Source organism: Ambystoma mexicanum, chromosome 7q (assembly GCF_040938575.1).
Source record: "Ambystoma mexicanum isolate Mex_15411 chromosome 7q, UKY_AmexF1_1, whole genome shotgun sequence".
Lineage (NCBI taxonomy): Eukaryota > Metazoa > Chordata > Amphibia > Caudata > Ambystomatidae > Ambystoma > Ambystoma mexicanum.
Window position 1 is genome coordinate 997,570,575 of NC_090941.1, and position 26,323 is coordinate 997,596,897.

Genomic DNA, 26,323 nt, shown 5'->3' on the forward strand with positions numbered 1-26,323 from the left:
TTCGCTTAACCAGTCTGCTGCTTTCATTATGTCTTCCAGCTTTGAACTTACCGTAAAGGCCTTCGAAGCCATGGCCCCTCTCTCTGAATTGCAAATGCTTGTGTATCTATTCTTGCTTCGTTCATTATCCATCTGACCCATCTAGCAACAGTCGCACATGAAACCACCTTGAATGGCTTAGCCAACCCTATTAACAGCTGCGTCTCCCAGAGGGGTCTATGGTTCACTGTCTCTGTCTCGTAAACCTTGAGGCACCTGACTATGCAGAGTTCTGGCCGCTGGGATAGGACGCTGGCGCTATACTTGTCTTAGTGCATATGTGAAAAGTCACCCCTTCTGGTGCATAACATCTGCTAGTAACCTCAAGGGCCTTCATGTCTGATATGATGTTGTAGGATATTAAACATCAATTTGGCTATCAAAGCTTTCCTAGACAAGAGCTCATTCTGAGGCCATCTCAGAAAAAGCTTTAACACCTTGTAGGCATCCCAGAGTTTGGAATATTTAGGAGTTGGCGGCTTCGAGAGCTGCACTCCTCTCATAAGCCTTTTAATCAGTTCTCTGATAGGCAGATGTTTGTCCTGCTGAGACTGCCGATCTGTAGATGTTTATTGTCCTATAAGCTTTCCCCTTTGCCGCTAGTAGTTAGGAAAGGAAGTTAGCTACTTCTACCACATCCACCATAACGGGATCTTCGTTCCTCTCCGTACACCAACCACACCAAATGCCCCAAGCTGCTCTGTAGGACTTCGCTGTACCAGGTGCTCAGGAACTCCTGATGAACTCTCTAGCGACTTGCGAAAGGCCTGGCTTTCCCCAGGAACCCCAGAAATCTTCCATGCCATCAGCGTCATCGTTCCACCCCCCACCATCAGATGGAGTTCTCCTGTCGGATTGTGAATGATGTGGGGAATCCTGGGAAGTAACATTGGGGCTCTATGGAGAGCTCAGGAGAATTGGAACCAGGCGTGGGTAGGCCATAGAGGCATCACACGCACTAGCATGACTGCATGCCTTCAGAGGGCTGCTAGCGAATGCGTGAGCATGACAAACTGGAGGAAAGGCATATTCTGTGTCTGGTCTCCATCTCTGGAGAAAGATGTCTGTTGCTACTGCCGCCGGGTCTGGTCTCCAGTTGTAGAACTTCTCCAGCTGACCGTTATGTCTCGACGTGAACAGATCCGTCATGCACGACCCCACTGTTCAACCTCCAGTCGCTTCAGATGCCTGGACATCCAGTCTGCAACTGTGTTTGCCAATCCTGGTAAGTACTCTGCTTGCACCATTCTAGGCAGTAATGCCAAAAGTCCTTCACCAGCTCCGCTAGGAGCCAGGAACACGTGGGGAGCATTTTTCCTATCTATCTTAACATTTGGATTATTTTTGGTAGCAACCTTAACCTCCACCACTTCATTACTTGTTTACCTATTTAATTTTAAGAAAATGTGCCCCTCATGTCCAAAACGCCCCTAAAGCCCCCAAACAAACCTTTGCTGCCTGGACTGCTATGCCAATCGTCGATTTGGCCTGCCCTCTTCCCTAATCCCCACTTGATGAGGTACTCTACTTTGCCACATGGACCCCCTACAATTTTCCCTGATCGCCCTCCTCTTAAAAACACTGCCTCCACACCAGCTGGCTTTCCATGAAAAACCGGTCCATATTTAAACTTCTACTGCTTGTTTTCAAATCCCTTCATGAGCTTGCCAATCCTTCTTAAGACACTTTTAGCTGATACTCTCCCCCCTGTCCCCACCTTAGTTCACTGCCCACTCTCTCAGTTCCATGACCACCCTGGGCTTTCACTCACTTCCACTACTCCCTCCTCACCGTGTACCTTTCCTCTCCATCTCATGTTGATTACTACTATCCACCCCTTCAAATCTTCACTAAAGTTACACATCCTCCATCAAGACAGAACACCCCCCATTTACTCCCACATTATTCACCCTCTCTGACTACCCTGCAGCTAACTATAATGCACAGGCTATTTTGTACATACTCTGTATATACTCTGTCATACTAATGTAATCTGTCTGCCATGTTCTGCCCCTGATTTCTGTTAAATTTAGTTTTTTAAAACCAGTGTATTGGTTTCTAAATTTAAACCTTTTCATATAAAAATGAATTAATCGCATAAGACAATTGTATGAAACATACCAACTCTAAAAACGCAATTACATAATACATAAGGCTGTCTGGGGCATGGGACCTCTTTACATCCAGCTTTCCCTCCTGAAATACCTCCCGGCCAGAGTCTTTCGGTCTTCTGGCTCCAACTCTCTGCAGATCAAACGTTTCTCCAAGCAAAGAGTGGGAGGTAGATCCCTTTCCTCGGCTGCCTCACCCCTCTGGTACGGCCTCCCCCCACCCCCCAGACCTGAACCGGATCTTCTTAAGTTCCGGAAACTTCTCAAGACTTTCCTTTTCTCCTCCCTTCCCTCATCCCCTCCTGTGCTAACTCTCGATCTGCTGCTGCGACTGGATCCTGGTCCCTTCAGAGTCCTACAGGGGCCAGACCACGCTCTACCACTCCCCCGAGCATCCTTGCTCAGCACTAGCCCTCAGGCCCTCTTTCCTGGACCAGCCTTAGTCCTCCCTGTCCACCGCACTCCTCCTCCGTCGTCCCCCCTTTCCCCTGGCACATTCCTCCTCAGCCTGACCAGCACTTGCCCGTCCCCACCCTTGAGGGTACCCCACTCCTGCACTTCTCCCCCCAACCCCTCCTCTTGCACCTACCTTCATGTCATGCACTTGCACGGTAGGATTCTCACAAGGGTATAATGTTTCATCGACAGTCATTTTTACGACTGCCCTTTTTTTTTTTTACACGATTACAAAAAAAGTCATTGACATTTTGTGGAGGTGGGAAAGGGCAGATAAAAATAGGTGGGGAAGGGGTGCTTGGGGAGGGGGACCCAAAAATAAAAAAATAAAAATGTCGATGACTTTTTCATAGGTGTAGACGTTAAAAAGGCAGTCGTAATAATGACTAGCGATGAAATGACACAGAACCGGCACAAGGCCAATATAACCGTTTTTGTTCTACTTTGATTCCCATGTCCCCTCCAACCTTCCATCTTGTCTTGTGGCGCTTGGAAACACCTGTGTATAGGCGCCATACAAATGTCCAATAAATAAATTAATAAAATACATATCGGACATTATTTGATTTAAAAATCAATTGTCTACATATTAGTTCTTTAACAGGTATTAAAAAAAAGAGGAATACAATCAGATCTGAATTTGCAACATCTGAAATACCTCTAGCAACATCCAGTACAAACGTAACATTTGAGGAATACTATTCCCTACCATCAACCTGGCCCATAAAAATGTCCTCCCCCAGGGCAGTATGATGATCCTTCAACCCATGAAAGTGCTTGTCCTTGATTAGTGTAAAGGTGTTCATTGGGTTGCTAAGCAATTCTCCTTACAAAGACGGCAATATCTCTCTGCCTTGGGTGCAGACTTCCTGGGGCCTATTGCTTCTAGAGCGGGTAGTTGATTACGTTTCAATTTAAGAAAAACATTCCTGGCACGTTGGCACAGGAACAACACATATCTTGGTAACCATTTCCTGTTGCTTATATAGCAACTATATTCCATATAAAGAGAATATTTCCATTTCGTATAGCTTCCTTTTTATTTTCAGTGGATTGTACAAGGTTTCTGTTCAATGCAGTCCCTATTATACACAGGTCAGTTGTTCAATTTATGTATGCGAACTCACTCAGGTTTGCACTGTTGATTGTAAGCTTTCTTTTGTAACTGTCTATGCTTGAAACACCATTTGCCCTTAATAAATACAGTGTTCCCCACTTTGTACGACTTTCAAACTAGTCTAATCACATTTTGCCACATGTTTTATTACTGCAACAAAACTAAATGGTGCATTGGGGTGGATTGCAACAATATTGCACTCCGTCTTGAGGTTTGTTTACTTTTGCTCCAGAAACACTTACATACCTAAAACTAAATGGACCTCATACTATATAGTTTCACTCCTAATTTTGAAAAAGCTAGAATTTAGAGTACTTTGGTTTACATGAAATATTTTGCATTCGCTATCACATTGCATATTTCTGAGTCATGGGGCAGGAGAGGATGGGTGCGGGGGGTATTCCCCTGAATTTAGCAGTAAACAAATGCACCAAAATGTGATTTGGCCAGTTATTTTCGAGCAAACTTTATAGATTCACAAATACAATAAAGAACCAGCCTGCATGGGTGCAATCCCCCTTTTTAAAAACGGTAAGAGAACTTGATCATCAGGTGGGCAAACTAAATTAATTAATGTTTTCATTTCCCGTAACACACACAAACAGGATCCTTTCCAGACCTTTCTGTGTCTGCCCAAACCCAAATGTGGAGCCCACACCGCACTGAAGCAATAGACTTGGCTTTCTGTATCCTCAACCTTTGACCAACTGGATATTAATTAGAACATGTGCCAGTCTCAAGAGCCCCCTGTTTGTCTCTGTCATCTTAGTTGCTTGTTTATTAATACACATATGATCAGAAAAGCTAGATGGCTGAAGTTTAATGCCTTTGAACAACATAGCCCTACGTAGTTTATTATGTTCCAATAGAATCCTAATATCAGATTTGTTTGGCTTTTCCTCACTTCATTATAATGCCCATCTGTAAATGTGTCTTCCCAAAAATTATGCTGTCTTAAAATAAGCCTAAAGTTTATAATGGAAAAATCTTTTTTTGGGAGTTGCAAACATCGTACCACAATTTCCAAAAGGTTTATATTTGTACTAAATCCCTTTAACAAAACAAATGGCAGTGATGAAAAAAAAAACATAGAATAGTTATTGAGTTGGAGGGATGGGAGATGAAGAGAAAAAGAGGACGTGGAACTTGGTTCTAACCTGATGTAAAGTAGAGGTGAGGGTATTGAGGGACTTTTAAATGTACTTTTTGATTCCCATGAGAAGCTGGGATGGTGCAGGAATGTCTTAGATTCTCAATTTGGAATGTGGTGATTTGGCTGTTTATGTATTTTATTTTTCACTTTGTTTTTCTGTCTGATTTTTAACTATCCATGGGTGAGGTTTTTAATTCCAATTTTAAGGAAATCAAGCTGTAGATCTGTAAATGAAACAATGCAATATATACACTTGCTGCCAACAAAGGAGGTTGCAGTGGCTGTATATAGGTTTTTGAAAGCATCAATGCAGCTGATCAATGAAAATATGTTAGAATATGCTAGGCTTTAATAGGCCAAATGCTGACAAATTATGTTGGTATGTCTGTAAATTAATTTTAAAATCTGAATAATGTATTCATACAGTTTTTACTATTGCATTTCTGTATATCTAGGGCTGTGTGGTTTTTTAAATATTGTTTTTTTCTTTTATGTTTTTTTATATGCTGCGAAATAAAGATTGTTTACCTTCAATAGCACTCTTTTACCTCTGTTTCCCTTTATTTTTCTCTTACACTTTTTTTACCTCTATTTTTCATTGTATTCGTTTTCATCCAAAAAACTACAAAAACAGTAGGGAGGTAGGTAGTAAGATCAGGCTTGTATTTTTTAAGAGCTGGATTTTGTGTGCCAATTGATTTGGTATAAGACATTTTGGATTTATTCCTACTGTGGATGTCTTATCTCGCTGCCTCCCTACTGTATTTTGTATCTTATTGATCCTGGTGATCATATATCTATATAGGGGCATCCTGGGTTTTCCTTCTTTAACTGCGTTTGATTTCATCCCCCGACATTACTTCACAGTCAGAGCGCCTTCTTATGGTACTTCTTGAGATTTAATGGTTGTGAGTTGACATTGAGGCACCCTTACTTCAGAATATATTTATCAACTCTTCCACCAAGGGATTTGTTTCCAGGAAATCACTTCCTGCCACCTGGTATTGCTTGAGGGACGTGTAAATCTCACAGCGGCATGAGTAGGAATCTGTGCATAAAGCTATTGATGAAATAGGCCCTCTGACAAACAGGAAGGTTATGAGTGACATTAAAAATAACTACTTTTCAGAAGAGCTTAAGAAGCAAATTTGAAGAAGGAAGATGACAGAATAATCTATATGTGAGCGGCTAATAGATTCAAACTGGCAGTTATAAAAATTCAAAAACAATTATATGAAGCAGGTATTCAAAATGCTCAACACGATTCTAAGGAAATCTTTGCTATCATTAGAGAGCTTGAAAAGCCCAATGCTACCCACCAGGAATCCAATTTTAAAGATCAGGAATGGTGAACGCAGATCCAAGAAGCCATCATAGATAAGACAACAAAAATAAAAAATGGTATCGAGCAAACCATGAATTTGCAGCTTACAGATCCTCCTAAGGCTGCCTAGGAAAAAATATCTAACACCCCGCAGGCTATACCTAAGTTTAACATCAGGAGCATATCGGAAGAAGAACTCTGTAACATCTTAGTTCAACTTAGGCCTTCCACCTGCAAAGGGGACCACTTTCCAGCCACGGCTATTAAAGCCTGCTCTCAGCTTCTGATTAGCTTCATCACTAGGATTATAAATGCCTCCTTCAAAGAGGGCAGGGTTCCCAATAGATTGAAGGGTTCCTGGATCACCCCTTTGCTGAAGAAATCTGATCTTGATCCAAAAAAATACTACTAATTATCGGCCGATCTCCAACTCGCCCTTCCTCCTTAAGATAATGGATAGAGTTGGTATGAACAACTTCTCTGTTACATAAAAGATTATCCAATTTTGAATGAAGGTCAGTCGGGTTTTCGGCCAGGTTTCAGCACTGAATCAGCGCTGCAGTAATTAAAGTCCAACATGATGAATAACATTAATGAGGGCACAACAATGTTGTTGATGTCCTTGGACTAATCAGCCACATTTGATTTAGTGGATCACCCTCACCTCCTGGATAGATTGCAGAAGGTATCTAATTTTAGTGAACAAGCAAGGGACTGGATGCAGTCCTTCCTAGATATGAGGACCATGCGTGTCTGTAGCAAGGAAGCAGAAGCGGACTCTGTCTCAGTTAGTTACAGTGTTCCACAAGGGGCCTCGCTTTGTCCGGTTTTATATAAACTTTTTACAGCCCCTTTCTTTCACATGTAAGAAGAAAAGAAAAATCTGCTTTTCAAACTATGCAGACGACTCGCAGTGCCTCATTCTCTTAATAGGCAACTATGAGAAGGATGCCATAGCAGTGTCAGAGGTATATGACCTCATACACGAGTGGATGGACATGAGTGGGATGCCATGTATATCATGTTATGTAATGTTATGTTATGTTAATCAAGCTTGTCAAGCGTGCGGTCACCCGAGGGTATCATGGTGCTGGGGAGAGAGGATCCCAATGAAGCCACAGAGACCTAGAAGAGAAAAGTTTTAATGGCCTTCCTGAACGCTCAGTAGCTATGAATTTTCTTTATAGTCATCGCGAGGCCATTCCACAATACTGTGGCAGCCACAGAGAAGGCACGTCCTCCAACCCTGGTCCGTTTATAACCAGGCACCATTAGGAGGTCAGCCGAGGTAGAACGGAGGGCGGAAGAGGTACATATGACGAGAATTTCTCCTGAAGATATTCAGCTCCTTGGCCATGTAAGGCCCGGTGCACAATGCATAGTGACTTAAACATGATGCGTTGGTTTACCGGAAGCCAATGCAGGGCTCGAAGTACTGGAGATATATGGGCTCCATAAGGGGAGCCGGTGGCAACCCGAGCGGCCAGGTTTTGAAGCCGTTGAAGCTGACAGATGACTCCCTTGGGTTGACCCAAGTAGAGGGAGTTACAATAATCCAGCCGTGAGATCACCAAGGCCGCCACTACTGGAGGACGCAGAGTGGCAGATAGCGTAAGGAGTACCTTTCTAAGTATCTTGAGTTGAAAATGACGCGCCTGACATACGGCTGTTACTTGCTTGTCCATAGACAATGAGGCAGATAGTATAACCCCAAGGTTTTTCACCTTGTATACCGGGGTGGGCAGGGGACCTAGGGAGGGAGGCCAGAATGAAGACGCCCAAAGTGAGGAATCAGGAGGGCAACCCACCACCATCACCTCAGTTTTGCCCCCATTCAGTTTGAGCCAATTGTGGTCCATCCAATCTCCCACAGCCTCCAGGCATCCCCCGCAGGCAAGACGACATCTCGGCTTGATCTAGATCCAACCGGGTCAGGATCTGAGTGTCGTCTGCATACGAGTAACATCTGATGCCATAGGAGCGGATGAGACACACAAGGGCCCAGATGTATATATTGAACAGAATGGGAGACAAAGAGGAGCCTTGTGGTACACCACAGCTGAGGTGACAAGGGACAGAGAGAAAAAGGGGCATAGAGAGGGTCTGGGTACGATCCGCCAGAAAAGAGGTGAACCAGGCAAGCACCTGCCCAGATATATCCTGCTGGGCAAGGCGAGACAGCAGGATGGAGTGGTCGACCGTGTCGAAAGCTGCTGATGGATTTAATAGTATCAGAGCTCCCACTCCACCTGCGTCCACCAGCCTGGTCATATCATCCTCGACGGCGACCAGCACACTCTCCGTGCCTCTGCCTGGATGAAACCCTGATTGAGCAGGATCGAGCAAGCAGGAAGATTCCAGAAATGTAGAAAGTAGAGGTGACACCAGTGATTCTAGCAGTTTAGCTAAGAAAGGTAGAAGAGAAATAGGGCGGAAATTGGACAAAGTACCAGGGTCAAGGGACGTTTTTTTCAGAAGCGGAATCACTCTATCTGCCTTTAATTCTTGAGGTACTAACCCTTTTTGGCAGGAATTGTTAATAGCTGCTGTGATAACAGTAAGAAGGGCCGGGGTCATTTGAGTCATCACAGCTAGCGGGATCGCATCTGAGGGGGAGCAAGATTTGATTTTAAGAAAAGCCGGTAACACCAATTCCTCAGTGAACATAGGAAACACTGACCACCCTGTAGGCCTAACAGGATCCATAAACGGCGGGAGATGTATATCTACAGATGTGGAAGTGGTCAGAGATGACGCAATGTTTAAACGGATAGTGTTGATTTTAGTAAAAACTGGGGCAAAGCGTCACCCAGTTCCTGAGTAGGGTTAACTTTGGGAGAGAATTTTTCTGTTGAGATCAGTGAATTTACTGCTGTAAACAGAGCTCTGGATTGACTCAGGGAGGATTACATTTTTTCTGCAATATAGGCTGCTTTTGCAGTTTTGATGGCTGCTGATTATTCTTTAGAACAGTCCCTATAGAATAACATTTGGACTGGGTCATAGGCTTTGCGCCATTATCTGTTTGTCTAAGTTTAAGCCGTGCGGCTTTAAGTTGGTCAGAAAACCAGGGTTCTAATTGTAGTCTATGTGGTTGGATCAGTCGAAGGGGAGCAACCATATTGGCAGCTTCCACAAGTACATGGGATAGAGAGGATAGTGACATAGGAGAATCAGACAGGCATTTAGTATTGATATCAGAGGCCATCCTCTGGGTATCAACGGCGCACCACAAGCGTTGCCAGATTTTAGCTACAGAAGCCTTAGGCAGCCGCCCTGATGCCTCCAGGGACCCGGATACCAGTAGATGGTGCGACCATGATACTGGTTCCGTGGCCACTGCTGACAGTATCATTTTATTAGCAAAAATCAGATCTATGGTATTACCTAGTCTATGTGTAGCAGTAGTAACAAGTTGATGTAAATCTAAATCATGCAGGCTGTCTAAAAATAATGTAAGTGCAGGTGGCATAGGCTGATTAAATTTAATATTGAAGTCTCCCAAAACAATCAAATGCTTGTGCTGTATTTGCAATTGACCTATCAGATCAGGGGAAAGCTTCAAGGAACTAGCCTGGAGGGCCAGGAGGGCGATATATTAGTAGTAGGTGATAGGTCCTAGTGGGTGAAACAATGCACCTAACTAGGAGGGCTTCTATCATCAAGTTGTGGGGACAATTCAACTGAGTCACAGTAAGTTCGTCCTTATAAATAAATGCAATCCCGCCTCCCCAATTGGGGGGAGTGCGGTCCATATGGGTAATAAGATCACCTGGAGGGATTGCCTGAACCAAGGAGGGGGCAGAGGTGGCTTGCAGCCACGTCTCCGTGAGACATAGAATGGCTGGACGTCGGTCAGATAGCAAAGAGTAAACTTCCTCTGCATGCGCGGGAAGAGATCGCGTGTTGAGGAGCAACAAGATAAGAGTTTGGGCCCCTCTGCTATGGCCGATGTAGCTTGGGGCGGAGAAGCTTGTCCTGGCGGGGCTACATTGATTGGGGGGGGTCGCAGCGGGCTGCAGGAAATCATGGCAAGACTGAGCTTATGATTATTGGATCTAGACTTAGACTTGCTAAACTTGCACCAGAGTATGAATCTTTCCACATTGCAGACCAGGACATTCCAACGAAAGGTGAAATAAAAATTCTTGGGGTGACATTTGATCAGACCTTGAGTATGTCTGCCCATATCAACCGCCAGGTATCAGCATCGGCCTATTATATTAAGCTTCTTTCGCATATTCGCCCATTTTCTATCCCAAAAGGGTTGTGAAACGATTGTTGAAGCTATCATCTCTTCAAAAATTGATTACTGTGGTTCTCTCCTAATAGGAGTGGGAAAAACAGAACCCACAAAACTCTAAGTGGTGCAGAATGGCACGATTAGAGCGATCATGGGTTTACGAAAGTTTGCGCATGTGTCAGAGATGAGGAGTTCGCTACACTGGATACTGATCGTAGAAAGGATAGAATTTAGGTTGCTTACCATTACGTATAAGTCCCTTAACCAGTTCTTTCTTGATTATATTTCCAACAGATTAAAATACAAGCAGGTGGTACTCACCCTCCAGTCAAACTGTGATAAAAATTTGCAAACTCCAAAAACTTAATTGGAACTGGTCAGAAGGGGCGCTTTCTGGGCATCTGCCCCGGCGAAATGGAATGCCTTATCTTCAGTCCTAAGAAATTGCCAGACACTGGAGGCAATCAAGAATAAATTTAAGACATACCTATCTAAATAAGGGGATTGTTTAGACTCCTATAATCTGACTGCTCGCCACTGATCATTTCAGGCGCCGGTATGCCTCCAGGCCACTTTGGCTGCACCCAATGAATAATTTAAAGTTAAGTAAAGTAATGATGCTTTCCACATATATGTTTACTTTGACACTTTCCTTATCACTTTCTCCAACATTACTGGTTTAGAGTGGTTTGTGTGCTTAGTTCACAAAAATGGAACAATGACATTGTACCTCTTTATCTTTTGTTGCTTTTGCAGAAGTGGTTTTTACCTCCCTCCCCAACATGCCTGAAGACATTTCGTTGGCGGTAAGGTTATATTTTTTTCCCTTCGCTTTTCATATTCGTAAGTACATTGATGACATTGACATGGTTGGTGGCAGAGGTACACCATTAAGATCATGCAGTCTGCCTAATGTAATTCCCTAATGCCACACTGTGTACTCTTATTGGTCTCTTACTGTCTTTGCTCTGCTAATGAAACTAATCTCGTATGTCTGTGGCGTGATTTTTTGCACCATCATTCAATCACTTGTGACAAGGCAGCTGTGATTGTTTTTGTGAAATGACTCTACTTTATACTCAAAAGTCACTAAATCACATAAGTAAGCTCTGATCTAGCAGTAAAGAGCTGTGATTGTTTCTCTCAACCGATTGTAGCTTATTCTCATAAGTCACTATGCCACAGAGGGAAAGCTTGCAGTAAGGAGCTGTGAGTGTTTCTCTCAACCGATTCTACCATGGTCTCATAAGTCACTATGCCACAGAGGGAAAGCTCTGATCTAGCAGTAAAGAGCTGTGAGTGTTTCTCTCAACCGATTCTACCATGGTCTCATAAGTCACTATGCCACAGAAGGAAAGCTCTGATCTAGCAATAAAGAGCTGTGAGTGTTCCTCTCAACCGATTCTACCCTCGTCTCATAAGTCACTATGCCACAGAGGGAAAGCTCTGATCTAGCAATAAAGAGCTGTGAGTGTTCCTCTCAACCGATTCTACCCTGGTCTCATAAGTCACTATGCCACAGAGGGAAAGCTCTGATCTAGCAGTAAAGAGCTGTGAGTGTTCCTCTCAACCGATTCTACCCTGGTCTCATAAGTCACTATGCCACAGAGGGAAAGCTCTGATCTAGCAGTAAAGAGCTGTGAGTGTTCCTCTCAACCGATTCTACCCTGGTCTCATAAGTCACTATGCCACAGAGGGAAAGCTCTGATCTTTCGAACTGTTCTATGTCGGGCTATCGCTACTCCATAGGCAGCCCTGTGTGCATGAGCCTCACGTGAAGCAATGCACCCTGGCACTTGGTCTACTCAGTGTTTAGTGGATATATGATATTTCCTGGAAATAATAAATGAACTGAAAATGAAGCATTAGGCATAACTAACGTTGCGATGGAAATTAATATAAGCAGTACAGTGTAAATGAAGGTGTTCAAAGTTACAAAACGAGTCTGATCTTGTTTTTACGCCCGAAAACGAAATTTGGGCCATATGTATTTCTTTTAACAACGTCACATTGGTTTCTTAACGATTTAGTAGTGCGAGGGCTAATCACCTTAACCATCCCCTGCTTAGCCGGATTTCGTTTGCGCTCGTGAGGGAATACTTTCAAAACAGGGCAATGCCTCTTTATTTCCATGCAGACGAGTGGAATAATAATGCATCCTATCCTGTCTATAAAACAGCTATTGGGATTTTAGGAATACTCTCAATTACTATTTCTGCACACATATATGTATGTATGTATTTTATAAAGCACAAACTTAGCTGGTAAGCTACAGAGCGCTGCACATAGTTGGTGGACCAAAGTTGCCGCAGGGTAAGATGAGGTTGATGGAATGGGTATGGGGAGCGAGGGCAGAAGTAGAGCTGTGCCAGCCATCAGCATTGGGCAAGATGTGCTTTCATGAGTAGGGCCTTCAGGTCCATCTTGAAGTGTGGGATGGAGTGGTCCATTCCCCTCAATCCTCTTCATTGAGGGGACGCTTTTCACAGTGAGATGGGTGTCAGTAGTATGCAAGTGCCACTGAGCTACATAATATTCCTTTGCTTAAACCCACTCTCCTCCCCAATGGGGTACTGCTAGAACCACTGGATGCCTGGTGCATTCCAGGCCTTACTGAGGGAATCCCTAGAAATCTCCCCACTGTCGATCTGCCCAGATTGACATTTAGGGAAAGATGTCAGAGACCGTAAATACTCTAAGAATTTGACTGCAGATTTAAATTAAAACATGAATCATAATTCCCTTGTCTTTAAGCCCCTAGTGTTCTTTAAATATTCACTGTTTTCATAGGATTCTAAGATTAGATTTAGAAGCTTGACAACATAACTGTGACATTCGGATCCAAAAGGCGATTAAGGAAGCAGCCCAGGAGGAAGATTGGAAATCTGAAAGATCCCCACTCCGTTCACCACGGGCCGAGTCCCACACTTACGACTGATTCAAACTGATCTCTTAGGATCCTCTTTTTATCCAGATTTCACACCCCAAACTGGAAAGGGGACGGCTCCCCTATTTATGTAAGAGGAAGTTCAATTTTTTGTCACTAATGGGACTTCATTCATTTGTCATAGTCGATTAGTATCATGAGCCCTCTCTTGTTTTCTTGGTTGAAGCTCAACTGCAGTCAGAAACGCTGCTCTCATAGCGTTAGCTAAAATAATTGTTAGTTTTGGCCTGATTAGTCCGATAGCGACGACTGTTGCCATTATGGGTCATTACACAATTCATGAAGCAAGTCCTTGAAAGGCTTTAAAAATCTCATCTATTTAAGGGTCCTCCATAAGAACTTTCAAATAACTAAATCAAAATCTGCATTGGCATCTAAATAACTGGTCAGAAGTGTGATCTTCTGAGCTGCGGCATAACCCACAGCCTTGGTTGCAAAAATCACATTAGCTATTAAAATTAGACCACGAATAAACTTGCTTTGATCGAAGTTGATCAAATAATATATCCAGGTGGTCAAACGTGTGAGCTTTGATTGCTATTTTATAGTCAACATTAGGTAGCTCTATGGGGCAATATTTATTTATTGGTTACTTATATTGCGCTTAAGGCCAGATTACTCCAGCTTCTTAGCGCCAGGCGGGGATCAAACCCATTTTGCACTGCATATGTTTGTGCTCAAGGCTATCAATTTGCCCCCAAGCTATCCTCTCGTCCCTAATAAACCTGCATAGTTTCAGATCATTACCCTGCTTCAGAAATAGAGCGGTTGCCCCACTTAGAAAAGTGTGAGAAACCTCATGATTAGTGATCATGGCAAAAGTCAGGAGGGTTTTCTCTCTGCACTACACACCAGGATTAAGGCTGCAGTTAATGAAACAACCAACGGAAACATTAAAACCAAGGGATACAGTTCTAGTCTAGTGTTCCCTTTAGGCTGCAGGGTGTTCGACGCTTCCAGACAGATGCCTACAAAGCACACACAGCAGCTTTTCTACTTCACCCTACAAAAAGGCAAAAGAGTGGAATTCCATCGTAGAAAGGTAGGATTTTCCTTCTATTAAATAAACATCAGAAACAGATATCTCCAATAACAGTAATTATGCGAAAATTCCCTGTGTTTAACAATATTACATCATGTTTGCTAAGGACTCTGGGTATGCAGATATTTTTTGAGGATTTCAGCATACCCAATGTCTCGGGAGGATAGCTCAGGGGCAACGCACTCGCCTTGGAAGCAAGACGACACTGAGCACCACCACAGGTTCGATCCCCGGGTCCGCGCTTAGAAACCTCTGGGTATTGAGCACGCTATAAATAACCTATCATATCATAATGTCCTTGGAAAACTCGCCCTCCTATTCTTGAGAAAGGTGAAGTTGCTGATAATTGCGGCCCCAGTACTTACTGGCTGAGGACAGGACGATACGCCTACACTGTGTCCCAATCAGAACCGAGGTCTGGAGATGTCTGAAACCCTGACACTGGAGTGCTGTCCCAATCTCTGCAGCTTGCTCCCAGGTGTGTTCCTTTGCAAGCATCATGCTTTCTGTCCCTCTGCAGTATATTGGGAGTAGATCGCTGTCACTTTTACAGAGAGACCTGTCATGGATGGCAGAGCATAATAGTTTGGCAGTGACACGTTTTCAGCATATGATGGGGGTTAATGCCTAGTAAGAGAAGTTGAGGTCTGTGTTTTTCGGTATGTGTGTCCATTGGAATTAATCCTCAGTGAGGTGTTGTTGAAAAAGCCATGTTTTGTTACATTGTACTTTCCTTGGCTTCGGTAAGCCAAAAGGTGTAGATGCTTGTAGTTTGACCAAGAAGTGAAAACGTCCAGTTGCGAGCTACTAGCCAAGTGTAAAAGTCAATTCCCCTGCCATGACTTCAGTTATTCATTCGGACTCAACACACGCTTTCTTTGTCTTTTTGTCTCTGAGTATGAACTGTTACTCGCCTCGAGCGTTTTCAAGTTTTGTGTTCGCCTGTAACCTATGTTGGGTTATGTGTGGAGTTGTGCCTAGTGATCAGCAATGTGTCATTGGCTGTCTTGCTACGCGTGTTGCATTTGCGTTTGCCAGTAGGGTATTTCAAAGTTGGGGCTGTTATGCATGTGGTATAGACATTTAAAATCATTCCCTGCCGACATCAAACAACATAACTCTACACATTTACAACCAACTTCCATAGCACCTCCTCCCCCAATGCATCCTAACAACATGAGTCCACGAGGTTCCCATCTAGACATAATTGCATCTATGCCCTTAGGACATAATATGTAGAAAGAGCTCAGGTACTTCCTGTCTATGTGCAGCAGCACAAGAGCAAAACTAGGTATTGTTTTCCTTCTCTTTCCACTAACCGAGCCAGCCGTCCTACATGTATTTCAGTATCCCCCAGAACACCTGGGTACCATGCAAATGGCTGTGGAGTATAGTAGGAATATCCGTAACAAATGTAACCTAATGTTTGATGTTAAGTTTGTAATGCCTACCTTGATGCTCTGCCTGCTTGTAATGAAGGCATAGTATGCACAGTGATTACACAATGCATACTCGTCTTAATAGGACTGCTTTATTTTCTTTTTTGTTGGTAAACGTGGTAAATGCTGTTCCCTGCTTGTTAGGATTTGAGCTGGTGTGCCGCAGAATAGCATGACGGGAATGGAGTTGCAGTTCAGGTCATGTTACATAGCCAGTAACAGCTGGCCCACAGTCATGGTACCTGTGTCTCTATCAGGGAGTATCTCCCTATCTTGCCCTTTTTATCCATCCGGAAGCATCTCCCTAGCAGGCCCTTTCTATACCCGCGTATCAGGAAGCATCTCCCTATTTTACCCTTTCTATCCCTATCGATCAGGTAGCTTCTCCGTTGTTATCCCCATCTGTCAGGAAGCATATACCTATCGCTCCCTTTGTATCTCTGTCTATTATGAAGCATCTCCCTATCTCACACTTCCTATCACTATTTATCAAGAATATAGGGAGATGCTTCCTGATAGATAGGGATAGCAGGGGTATCTAACCCTTGCAATCCCTATCTATCAGGAAGCATCTCCCTATCTCATCCTTGTTTTTCCTATCAGGAAGTCTCTCCCTATTTTACCCTTTCTAGCCCTATCTACCAGGAAGCATCTCCCTATACAATTTCTATCCCTACCTATGAGGAAGCATCTCCCTCTCTTACCCTTTCTGTCGCTATCTATCCTAAAGCATTTCCCTATCTCGCCCTTTGTATCCCTATTTATCAGGAAGCATCTCCCTCTATCACCCTTTCCATTCATCATAACAGGAAGACCTTGTTCTCAGTGCTCAAGCACGAGCCCCCCTTTCTACCACTTAGGGTATTTTCTTCTGTGTAGAATCTGCTGCTTGATGGTACAGAAGAAAAATGAACTTTAGTTGTAGGAAACCATACCACACGATCGAATATTTTAAGACAGTACTATTGATTAAAAAAGTATGTTTGCTGTATCGTCTCTGAACCTTTTAAAATATTTTGATTCATAAAATCCCAAAACATTGTCGATCAGTGTGTATGAATACAACATATCTTATTTTTGTACTTGTGTGGTTGCTGCTTAGACTACGCCTCTGCTTTAGCAGAATTAAACTTCTCCAGCATTGGATCTTTCATGGATTCAGATGCTTAGAATATTCCCCGTCGTCAGACTGGGACCCCTCGGTAACATATATAGCCTTTTCCTATAGGAAAACTTCTGACACTTTTGTGTCCTATCTACGTCCTTTTAGGACCCACCTACGCATGCTCCGCAGGCTGTCCCAGTATAAGAGGCCCGCCCCCGCGGTTCCCCTTCAGATTTCAACCGTCTCCAAAGCAGTGGGATCTCCTCGTGTTATCTTACTATTATGTATTAGGTTGCCTTATTGGATTTCGAGTACGATATGTCCTCTGTATCAGGAAAAGCGCTGTTCCGTCCGTGCGCGACGTGCGGCTTGAAAAAGGTTTACGAGGGGGACGGACATATGGATTGTATATATTGCCTCCACCCTCACCATTCGGCGGATGCCTGCGAAATATGCAAGGGGTTTTCTCAAAAAACCCTCAAAGACCGGAACCGACGCCTGGTAACATGGCTGAATGAGGGTGCGGGAGCATACCCCCCCTCGGAGGTAGGCTCCACACAGTCGGCAAAAACATCACGCCGCGCGGCCTCGTCGGAACCACCGGCGAAGAAATCTAGACCGTCGGAAAAAGAGTCGTCTGGTACTCACTCCACTACAGACTCCTCGTCGAAGAAATCATCCTCATCAAAAAAGCATGAGAAGGAAAAGAAATCCTCCTCTGGCGATCATCACAGATCGACCACGAGTCGAGAGTCGAGTAAAAGCGGGCTACAGTGTGCAGAAGGCGGGACCGCCAAAACCACCGGCGAAGCCTGCGTCGTCGACGGCAACCCAGTCCACGGCCGCCTTCCCGCCACTAGCGCAAGGGGCATCCTCCGTCCCGTCGACAATGGCGTCGACGAGAGCCTCGTCGACGGGGGTCCTACAGGAGGCCTGGTGGCCTGAAGTCTTCGATCCTTCCCCCCCAGAGGCTCTGCTACAAGAGCAAGCTATGTTGCTGTCCTCGGAGGACGAGTGCGAGAGAGTGGCTGGCCCAGCAGACCTGGGGCTACGAGCGGCTGGCAAGTCGTCGACGAGGCTGGTATCTGCCCCTCTCCTCAATCCTCAATCGGTTTTGTCGTTGGATATTCTGTCCTCGCTTCAGTCCTTGCTACGGTCGTTGGACCAGCGACTTCCCCAGGCCAGCCTGCCACAGTCACCCGTCGACGAGCCGGGCCTGTCCCGTCAACCGCCGCACCCACGCACGCCAATCTCAACACTGGCGCAGGAGGAAGGTGAGCTGCCAGATTCGGAGTCTGACAGGGGAGCCATGTCAGAGGTCTCTTTATCCCCCTCCAGGGATCCTACCTGGGAGTCAGAGGCGGAGTTAGAAAACCCCAGAAGCCCAGCTCACCCGTCCCCTCCGGACGACATTGCGTCATTCCATTCGATGATGGAGAAGGCATGTAAAGAATTTGGTCTGTCCCAGGAAGAACAGAAAAAGGATTGTTTTTTGTTCGACCACATGGGCAAGAGGAGGTCGGTGTTCTCGATACCGATACTTGACCACGTATGGAAAGAGGGGTTGCAGACAATGAGACACCCATTCTCAGAACCAGCAGTGAAAGGACGCCTAGAAAAAAAGTTTAAGGCTCCAGAGTCTACCCCCAAGTGTTTATCCTCTCAACCAACACCAGACTCGGTGGTGTCGGCGGCGGCAACGAGGAAGGCAAAGGCACAGCACAAGTGCACGACCCCACCCGAGAACGAAGCGAGACGCCAAGACGCCTTTGGCAAGAAAGTGCTCGCCGTGGGAGCGACCACAGTAAAGGCCGCAAACTCTCTGGCAATTGTGGCCAGATACGATAGGGAGATGTGGCACAGGCTGGCTGCGCTGCTTGATCATCTTCCGGAAGCTCAGAGGAAGGCGGCGATGCTACTGGTCCGAGAGGGTGAGGAAGCCTCAAATCACGCAATAAACATTGCGGTGGATCTTGCTGAGTCTGGCTTCAAGCAAGTCAACAATGGGGTCGTATTACGCCGACAGTCATGGCTGAAGGGTACCTACTTCAGACCAGAAGTACAATACAAGGTCTTAGATATGCCCTTTGAGGGAAACCTTCTTTTCGGTGAGAAGGTGGACGAGGCCCTAAAAGGGATGAAAGAAGATTCGGACACGGCACGTTCTTTGGGTGCCCTCCAGAGTGGCAGAAGCTACAAGTCTTTTCGCCCCTTTAGAGGAGCTTCAGGTAATTCAAGATTCTCTTCTGGAGACAGATCCTTTGCCAGATCGGCTTACCGCTCCCAGGGATACCGACGTGCCTCACAATCGGCTAACCGTCGACGAAACTTCCAGTCTTCCAGAAAACGACCATCATACCCATCGTCGGCGAGAGACAAGTAAACTAAAGATCAGCAGTGATGTTCCACAACCCGTTCTGGGGGGAAGAGTTTCAGCATATGTCGACGAATGGGAAAGGATAACGACGGACCAATGGGTGTTAGACACTATAAAACACGGTCACTCTCTTCAATTCAACACAGCCCCCCGCAAATTCCACCTGCGTTCACCGCTCAGTCCCATATGAAGGCACTGCAACAAGAGGTTACACTCATGTTAGCAAAGGGAGTGATAGAATTAGTTCCAATATCACAGAGAGGCCAAGGAGTCTACTCAAGATACTTTGTCGTAAAAAAGCCGAACGGCAAATGGCGTCCCATTCTAGACTTACGCGAGCTCAACAAGTCCCTAAAGAGCCTGAAATTCAAGATGCTCACTCTACAGGAAGTGATCCGCGCAGTTCAAAAGGGAGATTTCCTGGCGTCCCTGGATCTACAGGACACGTATTTCCATATTCCAATGTGTCGGAAACACAGGAAATTCCTACGTTTTGTAATAGGGCGAACCCACTACCAATTCACGGTTCTTCCTTTCGGGCTCAAAACCTCCCCCAGAACGTTCACAAAATGCCTGGCTCCAGTGGCTGCCTGGCTCAGAAAGCAAAGCCACCATGTATACCCTTACCTCGACTACTGGCTGGTAAGGGGATCCTCCCCAGCGTCGACCAACACAAGTCTGCAAGCCACCATGCAGCTTCTACAACGGCTAGGATTCGCCATAAACTTCGAGAAATCCTCTCTGCGGCCATCAAGAACGCTGGTATTCTTGGGGGCACAGTTCGGGACTCAGCTAGGGCTGGTGAAACCTTCTCTCGACAGGACCTCAAGACTCATTCAACAGGCGGCCCGGCTACGGCGAAACACCAGGATCTCAGTGAGAAAGTATTTTTCGGTCCTAGGGGCCATGGCATCCTGCATCCATCTGGTGAGAAACTGTCGACTTTTCATGAGGCCAGTCCAAGAATTCCTCGCAGACCGATGGACACAAGCTCAGGGATCGTGGTCGGACAGGATAACCGTCGACGACGACAAGCTACTTCGGACCCTTCAGTGGTGGCAGAGTCCCCACAATCTGAACAAAGGTGTGCCCCTACAGGAGCCGGAGTTCCAGAGCACCATAGTCACGGATGCATCCCTAACCGGATGGGGAGCGCACATGGGTGCTCTCCAAACGCAAGGCCGCTGGTCTCCAACGGAGTCACTCCTACACATAAACGTACTGGAACTCAGAGCGGTACGATGGGCCTTGAAGGCGTTCCTACCACACATCAAGAGGTCGCGAGTGCGAATACTGACCGACAATACAACAGCCATGTTTTATCTGAGGAAACAAGGAGGGACACGATCAAGGACTCTCTCCATAGAAGCCCAGAAAACATGGCATTGGGCATCGAAGCACGAAATCTCCCTCGTGGCTCATCACCTTCCAGGAGTGAGGAACTGCCAAGCCGACTCCCTCAGCAGAAACATGGCCCAGATACACGAGTGGGAAGTGGACACGGGTCACTTGAAGAAGGTGTTCGAGAAATGGGGCCACCCCCCTCTGGACGCCTTCGCGACCAAAGAAAACAAGAAATGCGAGAAATTTGCAAGCAGATGGCCCCAAGAGGGGTCGGTGGGGGAGGCGTTCTCCTTCCCATGGACGGACATGTTCCTCTATGCTTTTCCCCCGTTTCCCCTCATACGGAAAACAATACAGTGGATACGCAGATACAATTGCCGGGTGATTCTAGTGACACCATACTGGCCGAGGCAACCGTGGTTCTCAGACCTCCTCCATCTATCGCTGGAACATCCCATAGCGTTTCCGAAAGTCCCGTACCTTCTATCCCGGGACAGAGGCACGGTGTGGCATCACGACCCGGACAGTCTCAACCTTACGGCCTGGCTCCTGACTTCTCGGAATTCGGGGCTTTAGACATTTCAGAGGAGTGCCAAGAAGTTCTACAGGCGGCTAGAGCCCCTTCCACTAACAAATCCTACTCCTATAAGTGGCGGAGATTCTGTGAATGGTGTAGAAAACAGCGGGACCTACAACCATTGTTGGTGACGCAGGAACAAGTTCTACCTTACCTGCTCCTCTTAGCAAAAAAGGGATTGTCCCCCTCATCGATAAAGGTACACCTGGCAGCCATCTCGAGGTTCACAAGGAAGAGGCAGTCGTCTCCTCTATTCAGTGACAGACTGGTGAAACACTTCATGCGGGGTTTATTTCGAGTTTTTCCCCCCGTGAAACGTTTTCCCCCGGCGTGGAGCCTCAACACAGTGTTGGCAGGCTTGATGAAACCGCCTTTCGAGCCTATGGCCACGTCCGACATGAAATTCATTTCGTGGAAGTTGGCATTCCTGATAGCTATCACATCAGCCAGACGTATCTCGGAACTACAAGCGCTGGTCGTGGACCCGCCCTAACTTAGATTCTTTAAGGACAAGGTAGTCCTGGCAACTAACCCTACGTTCGTCCCTAAGGTTCCGACGGTATATCACAAACACTCATCCGTGGTTCTGCCTACTTTCTTCGCCACTCCATCATCGGCAGCAGAAAAAACTCTTCATACCCTGGACGTTAAGAGAGCTCTGAAATTCTACCTACATCGCACACAGGACATCAGGGCTACTCGGCAACTGTTCGTCACATATGGTCCGTCGACGAGAGGTAAAGCAATCTCGAAACAGGGATTGGCCAGATGGGTCTCGTCGACGATTGCTTTTTGTCACTCTAAGGCCGGAAGGCCACTGCAAAGACATCCTAGAGCCCATTCTACAAGTTCGATGTCATCCTCAACAGCGTTATGGGCCAGAATTCCGCTGACGGACATATGCCAAGCTGCGGCATGGTCAGTGCCCCACACGTTTACCCGCCACTACTGCCTTGCCAGGCAGCATGCGGATGAGGTGCAGATGGGAAGAGCTGTCCTGCGCCATCTGTTTCAGTAAGGTAAGCTCCACGCTGTGGAGAGTCTGTTTTCTACCTTTTGATGACAGTATACTTTATGTGGGAAATGTTGTATGAGTAAACTTATTCCTGCTGTACATATGTATTGTGTAGTATGGTGAGGGTACGTTACATTGCATTCTTACCACCGTCTCAAGGGTTACGGCTATACAATCTATTCTAAGCATGTGAATCCATGAAAGATCCAATGCTGGAGAAGGGAATAGTTTCTTACCTGTAACTCCATTTCTCCAGCATTGGTATCTTTCATGGATTCACATGCGCCCGCCAAGCCTCCCCAGGATTGCAATGTATGTGATGGATAAGTTTAACCCTTCCTACTTTGGAGGGGCCGAAATCTGAAGGGGAACCGCGGGGGTGGGCCTCTTATACTGGGACGGCCTGCGGAGCATGCGTAGGTGGGTCCTAAAAGGACGTAGATAGGACACAAAAGTGTCGGAAGTTTTCCTATAGGAAAAGGCTATATATGTTACCGAGGGGTCCCAGTCTGACGACGGGGAATATTCTAAGCATGTGAATCCATGAAAGATACCAATGCTGGAGAAATGGAGTTACAGGTAAGAAACTATTCCCTTCCTCTCCGTTACATCACAAAACCATTTAAACACAAAAAAAACACAAAAGCAAAGTAGAAATGCACAATAAAAAATATCAGACACACCGCCTCAGAATAGCGACAATGAAAACAGAAAGCCATATACATGATTGAAATGACATGGAAACTGAATGAGGTCATTTTGGAACAGTGGTTTAGACACCTTACATGAGTTAAAAAAAAAAACAATATTGATCTGATTTGAGCTTCCTTTCAACATGGCAATCTCCATTTCTGGCCAAAATATACATGCTCTTAATGTTGTAGAAAGGAATAGACCTTACCAGATGTGGTGGAAGGTAAGGGACACATCTGACAGTCCGATGTTATGAGTCCCAAATTAAATACCCATATAAATAACCTAAAGAAGACATAGACAAAAGGGTCATCTTTGTAAAATGTCTAGTTTTGCGAAGGGTTGTTGGTATTGTGAGGGATCAGTAATGTTAGATTCACTACTGTGTTTAGTTTTCTCAGGATTCAACATTTTATTGTACACAAAATTATAAAATAAACCCTAACTAAACCTACTCTACCAGAGGATTCCCTGCCTACTCTAGGATCTATGGGAAAACCTCCTAGCATTCACAAAACTAACCCTTACACTAAACAACTTAAACATACAAAGCAACATGAAAACAACATTAAATAAAACGTTACCAAACACCCAGTGTCTCGCATGACTTCCAGTGCTCCTAGGCAGATCCTGCTCCCCCAGGAGTGTCCCAAAGTCACTTCCTTCCAAGGAAAAGAAAGTTGAAACCAAAGTCTTGAAAAGTTCCAAAGAAAACAAAAGTTTACACAAATAAAAATCCACTGACAAAAGTCTCTTCTTTGCTTGATGAAAGATTCCCATTTTACAGTTCCACAAAGAAAATAAAAGCACTAATGAAGCTTCCCGTATGACTTCCTTCCAGCAAAGAATAGGTAAAGCTGAAGACAAAAGTACCACTTGTGCTTATCTCAACTTCTCTGCTTTCAACTTCTGCTGCGTCTTTCATACACAGTTTGTCATGATGCTTCTACTTGTGCAGCTGCTCAATTCTGACAAGACTATTGACTACCACCGTTCTACTGCTGCTACTACAATTTCTGCTAATAGGCCGGTTTGCTGCTACAACTGCAACTTCATTCTTAGGCAACTTCAACAAGACGTCCTCGGCCTCTACAGGTTGACAAGGCACTCTTCTCTCTTGTATGGCAAAAAAGGGCAGCCTCTTTGCCTGTCTTGCAGCTGTCACAAATCTGCTTCTTGCTTTTAGACCACTTCTTCTCTCTTCAAATAGTCTCAGCCATGAAGATTTTAAGACAGCTTCTTTTAACAAGTACCCAGCTCTCTTCCCTGCTTGCTTCATATACACCCTTTCCTCCAATAGTTACCCCAAGGCTGTTGTGCCATTCTTCCAGCTTTGGATAACTTGATCACTTTTATTTTCGAGGATTCTTGGGTAACACCAACTTCATCAACTTCAGAACAGTGGTGTGTAGTTTTTAATGGAACGGGATTCCCTTTTATAGAGTCCACTCTATGGGCTACGGTAATGCTTGTTCTTGCTTCAGCTTCAACAGTGCTTAATTTGTAAAAAGAATAAGTGCCAGTGCCCAAAAAAATATTGGCCCCATAATGCCGGGTGCGGTGCCCAGTGTGGGCGCCGCGCCGCCCTCAGCATGGGCGCACCTGCCGCGCCAGTTCAGTGCTAGACCTACCTAGATCGGCCCACCACCAGCCCATCACACTGCTGCTGCTCCATGTCACATGTTTGGTGCTGCAGCAACTGCAGGCACAGGCTAGTAATAAATACGCAACTAAGACATGCTCCGCCTGTAACTGCGCCTAGATGCCACCGGGCTGTGTGAGCGCTTTAAAAATGCAAATAAATAAAAAAGCATTCTGTTTCAGTCACTGTTGCATTGTATTTGTCTCTACCCTTTCTGCCCACCTGGCAGTCAGTTAAACACACCAAGTATTGTTAATCGGTTACCTCCAGAAAGAGCACCCTCCCCTCAGCCCGTTCCTCAGTCACCTCATCCAGGTGTTTTGTGTAATCGATTTACTCTCAAGCCCTTATCAGTCATCACATCTCATAAATGCATCCCCCTTCACCCTTCCTACAAGCATAAGCATGGTGTTGTATTACTTGGAAAAAGTCATTTCTGCGAGACATTTTTGTGAAATCAACGGCCTCTGCTACTTCTGCTTTAGGGCCTCTTTACACCTTAACACATATTAAAAAACTAAATATGTTTTGTCACCCAAATTCAGGAGCTAGAGGAGAGTGCATATTCGGATATCTCCTTCCCACTGACATGTTCTTGACATACTTCACTAAACTGCGGGGTGTAACAGACACCCACCTCCCTATCTGAGGATTCCTATCTATGATTGCATGTGCCCTCATTCGGAGCACAGGCTCGGAGTGTATTGTACCCAGGTTAAGGGGCCACATCTGGTGTATAAACCACACATCAGGATAGAAAACATGCACTGGAATTATGTAAAACAATGACAGCAAAAGACGGTTGAGAATTATACACGAATACTCAACTAGTGCTTTATTTATGACGACAGATTAGTGGGCATGTGCACCATGTTTATCCCCGTCTAGTTTCCATGTGTGTATCTTTAAGCCTGAAATAGCATTTCTGAAGTTCGTCTTTGCATGGGATTTTCTCGCGAAGTGCAGTCGGTTCGGTTTCGCCCAATACGTGCACCATTCCGGGTCCTCTCGCTGAAGCTCGTTTGTGAACTAATGAGGCCGATAACATTAAAAGGAAGAACGGAAACACCCAGGCAAAAATTCACAGTTCATGTTTCGCTTAGATGAATGCTATCCAGGGTCGGACTGGGGCATACAATTGTCTCGAGTCGGGCTCGGCACCCATGAAAAAGTGGCCAAAGTTGCAAACGACAATTCATTCCTTTTGTGACAGACACCTGTGGGACCACGCTGCCGCCCGTGCTCCCCGGTCCTGGGCTTTGCCCTACCTTGCCTCAATCACTTAGGCTACCTTCCGTGGGGCCACCACCGCCACAGCCATGCTGAACCTGATGATGATAAAAATAGGTGTGCAGCGCAGCGGCCCCACGGAAGGTAAGATTTTAAAAGAAAAAACATATATTTGGGCAGCTGAGGCCCATCACTTTCGAAGTGATGGGCCACAGCCGCCACTCAAAATAAGTTATTTCTTTTAAAACCTACCTTCCGTGGGGCGGGGCCCTAGCCACCGGTCCCAATGAAGGTCAGGTTTTCAAAGAAAAAAGTAAAAAACATAATTTTGGGCACAATCCACGGGCCGGGCCTACTGCGGCAGAGTCATCGACTCAGTCTACGGCATACGGCAGCCCCTGGTCACAGAAATTGGCCTGGGCCTGACACTGACTACAGTCAGCAGCACACTGCACACAGGTCACACAGA

General features: G+C 45.5%; 1 protein-coding gene across 4 annotated transcripts in view; it reads left to right on the forward strand.

Annotated features, from left to right (window-relative positions):
* XRRA1 (X-ray radiation resistance associated 1) overlaps positions 1-26,323 on the forward strand; it is a 624,270-nt gene that overhangs the window by 353,225 nt on the left and 244,722 nt on the right. For all 4 annotated transcript variants that reach the window (XM_069640151.1, XM_069640152.1, XM_069640154.1 and 1 more), the window contains one exon: positions 11,200-11,249. In XM_069640151.1, coding sequence (XP_069496252.1) covers positions 11,200-11,249 — 50 coding nt within the window. The remainder of the gene's footprint in view (positions 1-11,199; positions 11,250-26,323) is intronic.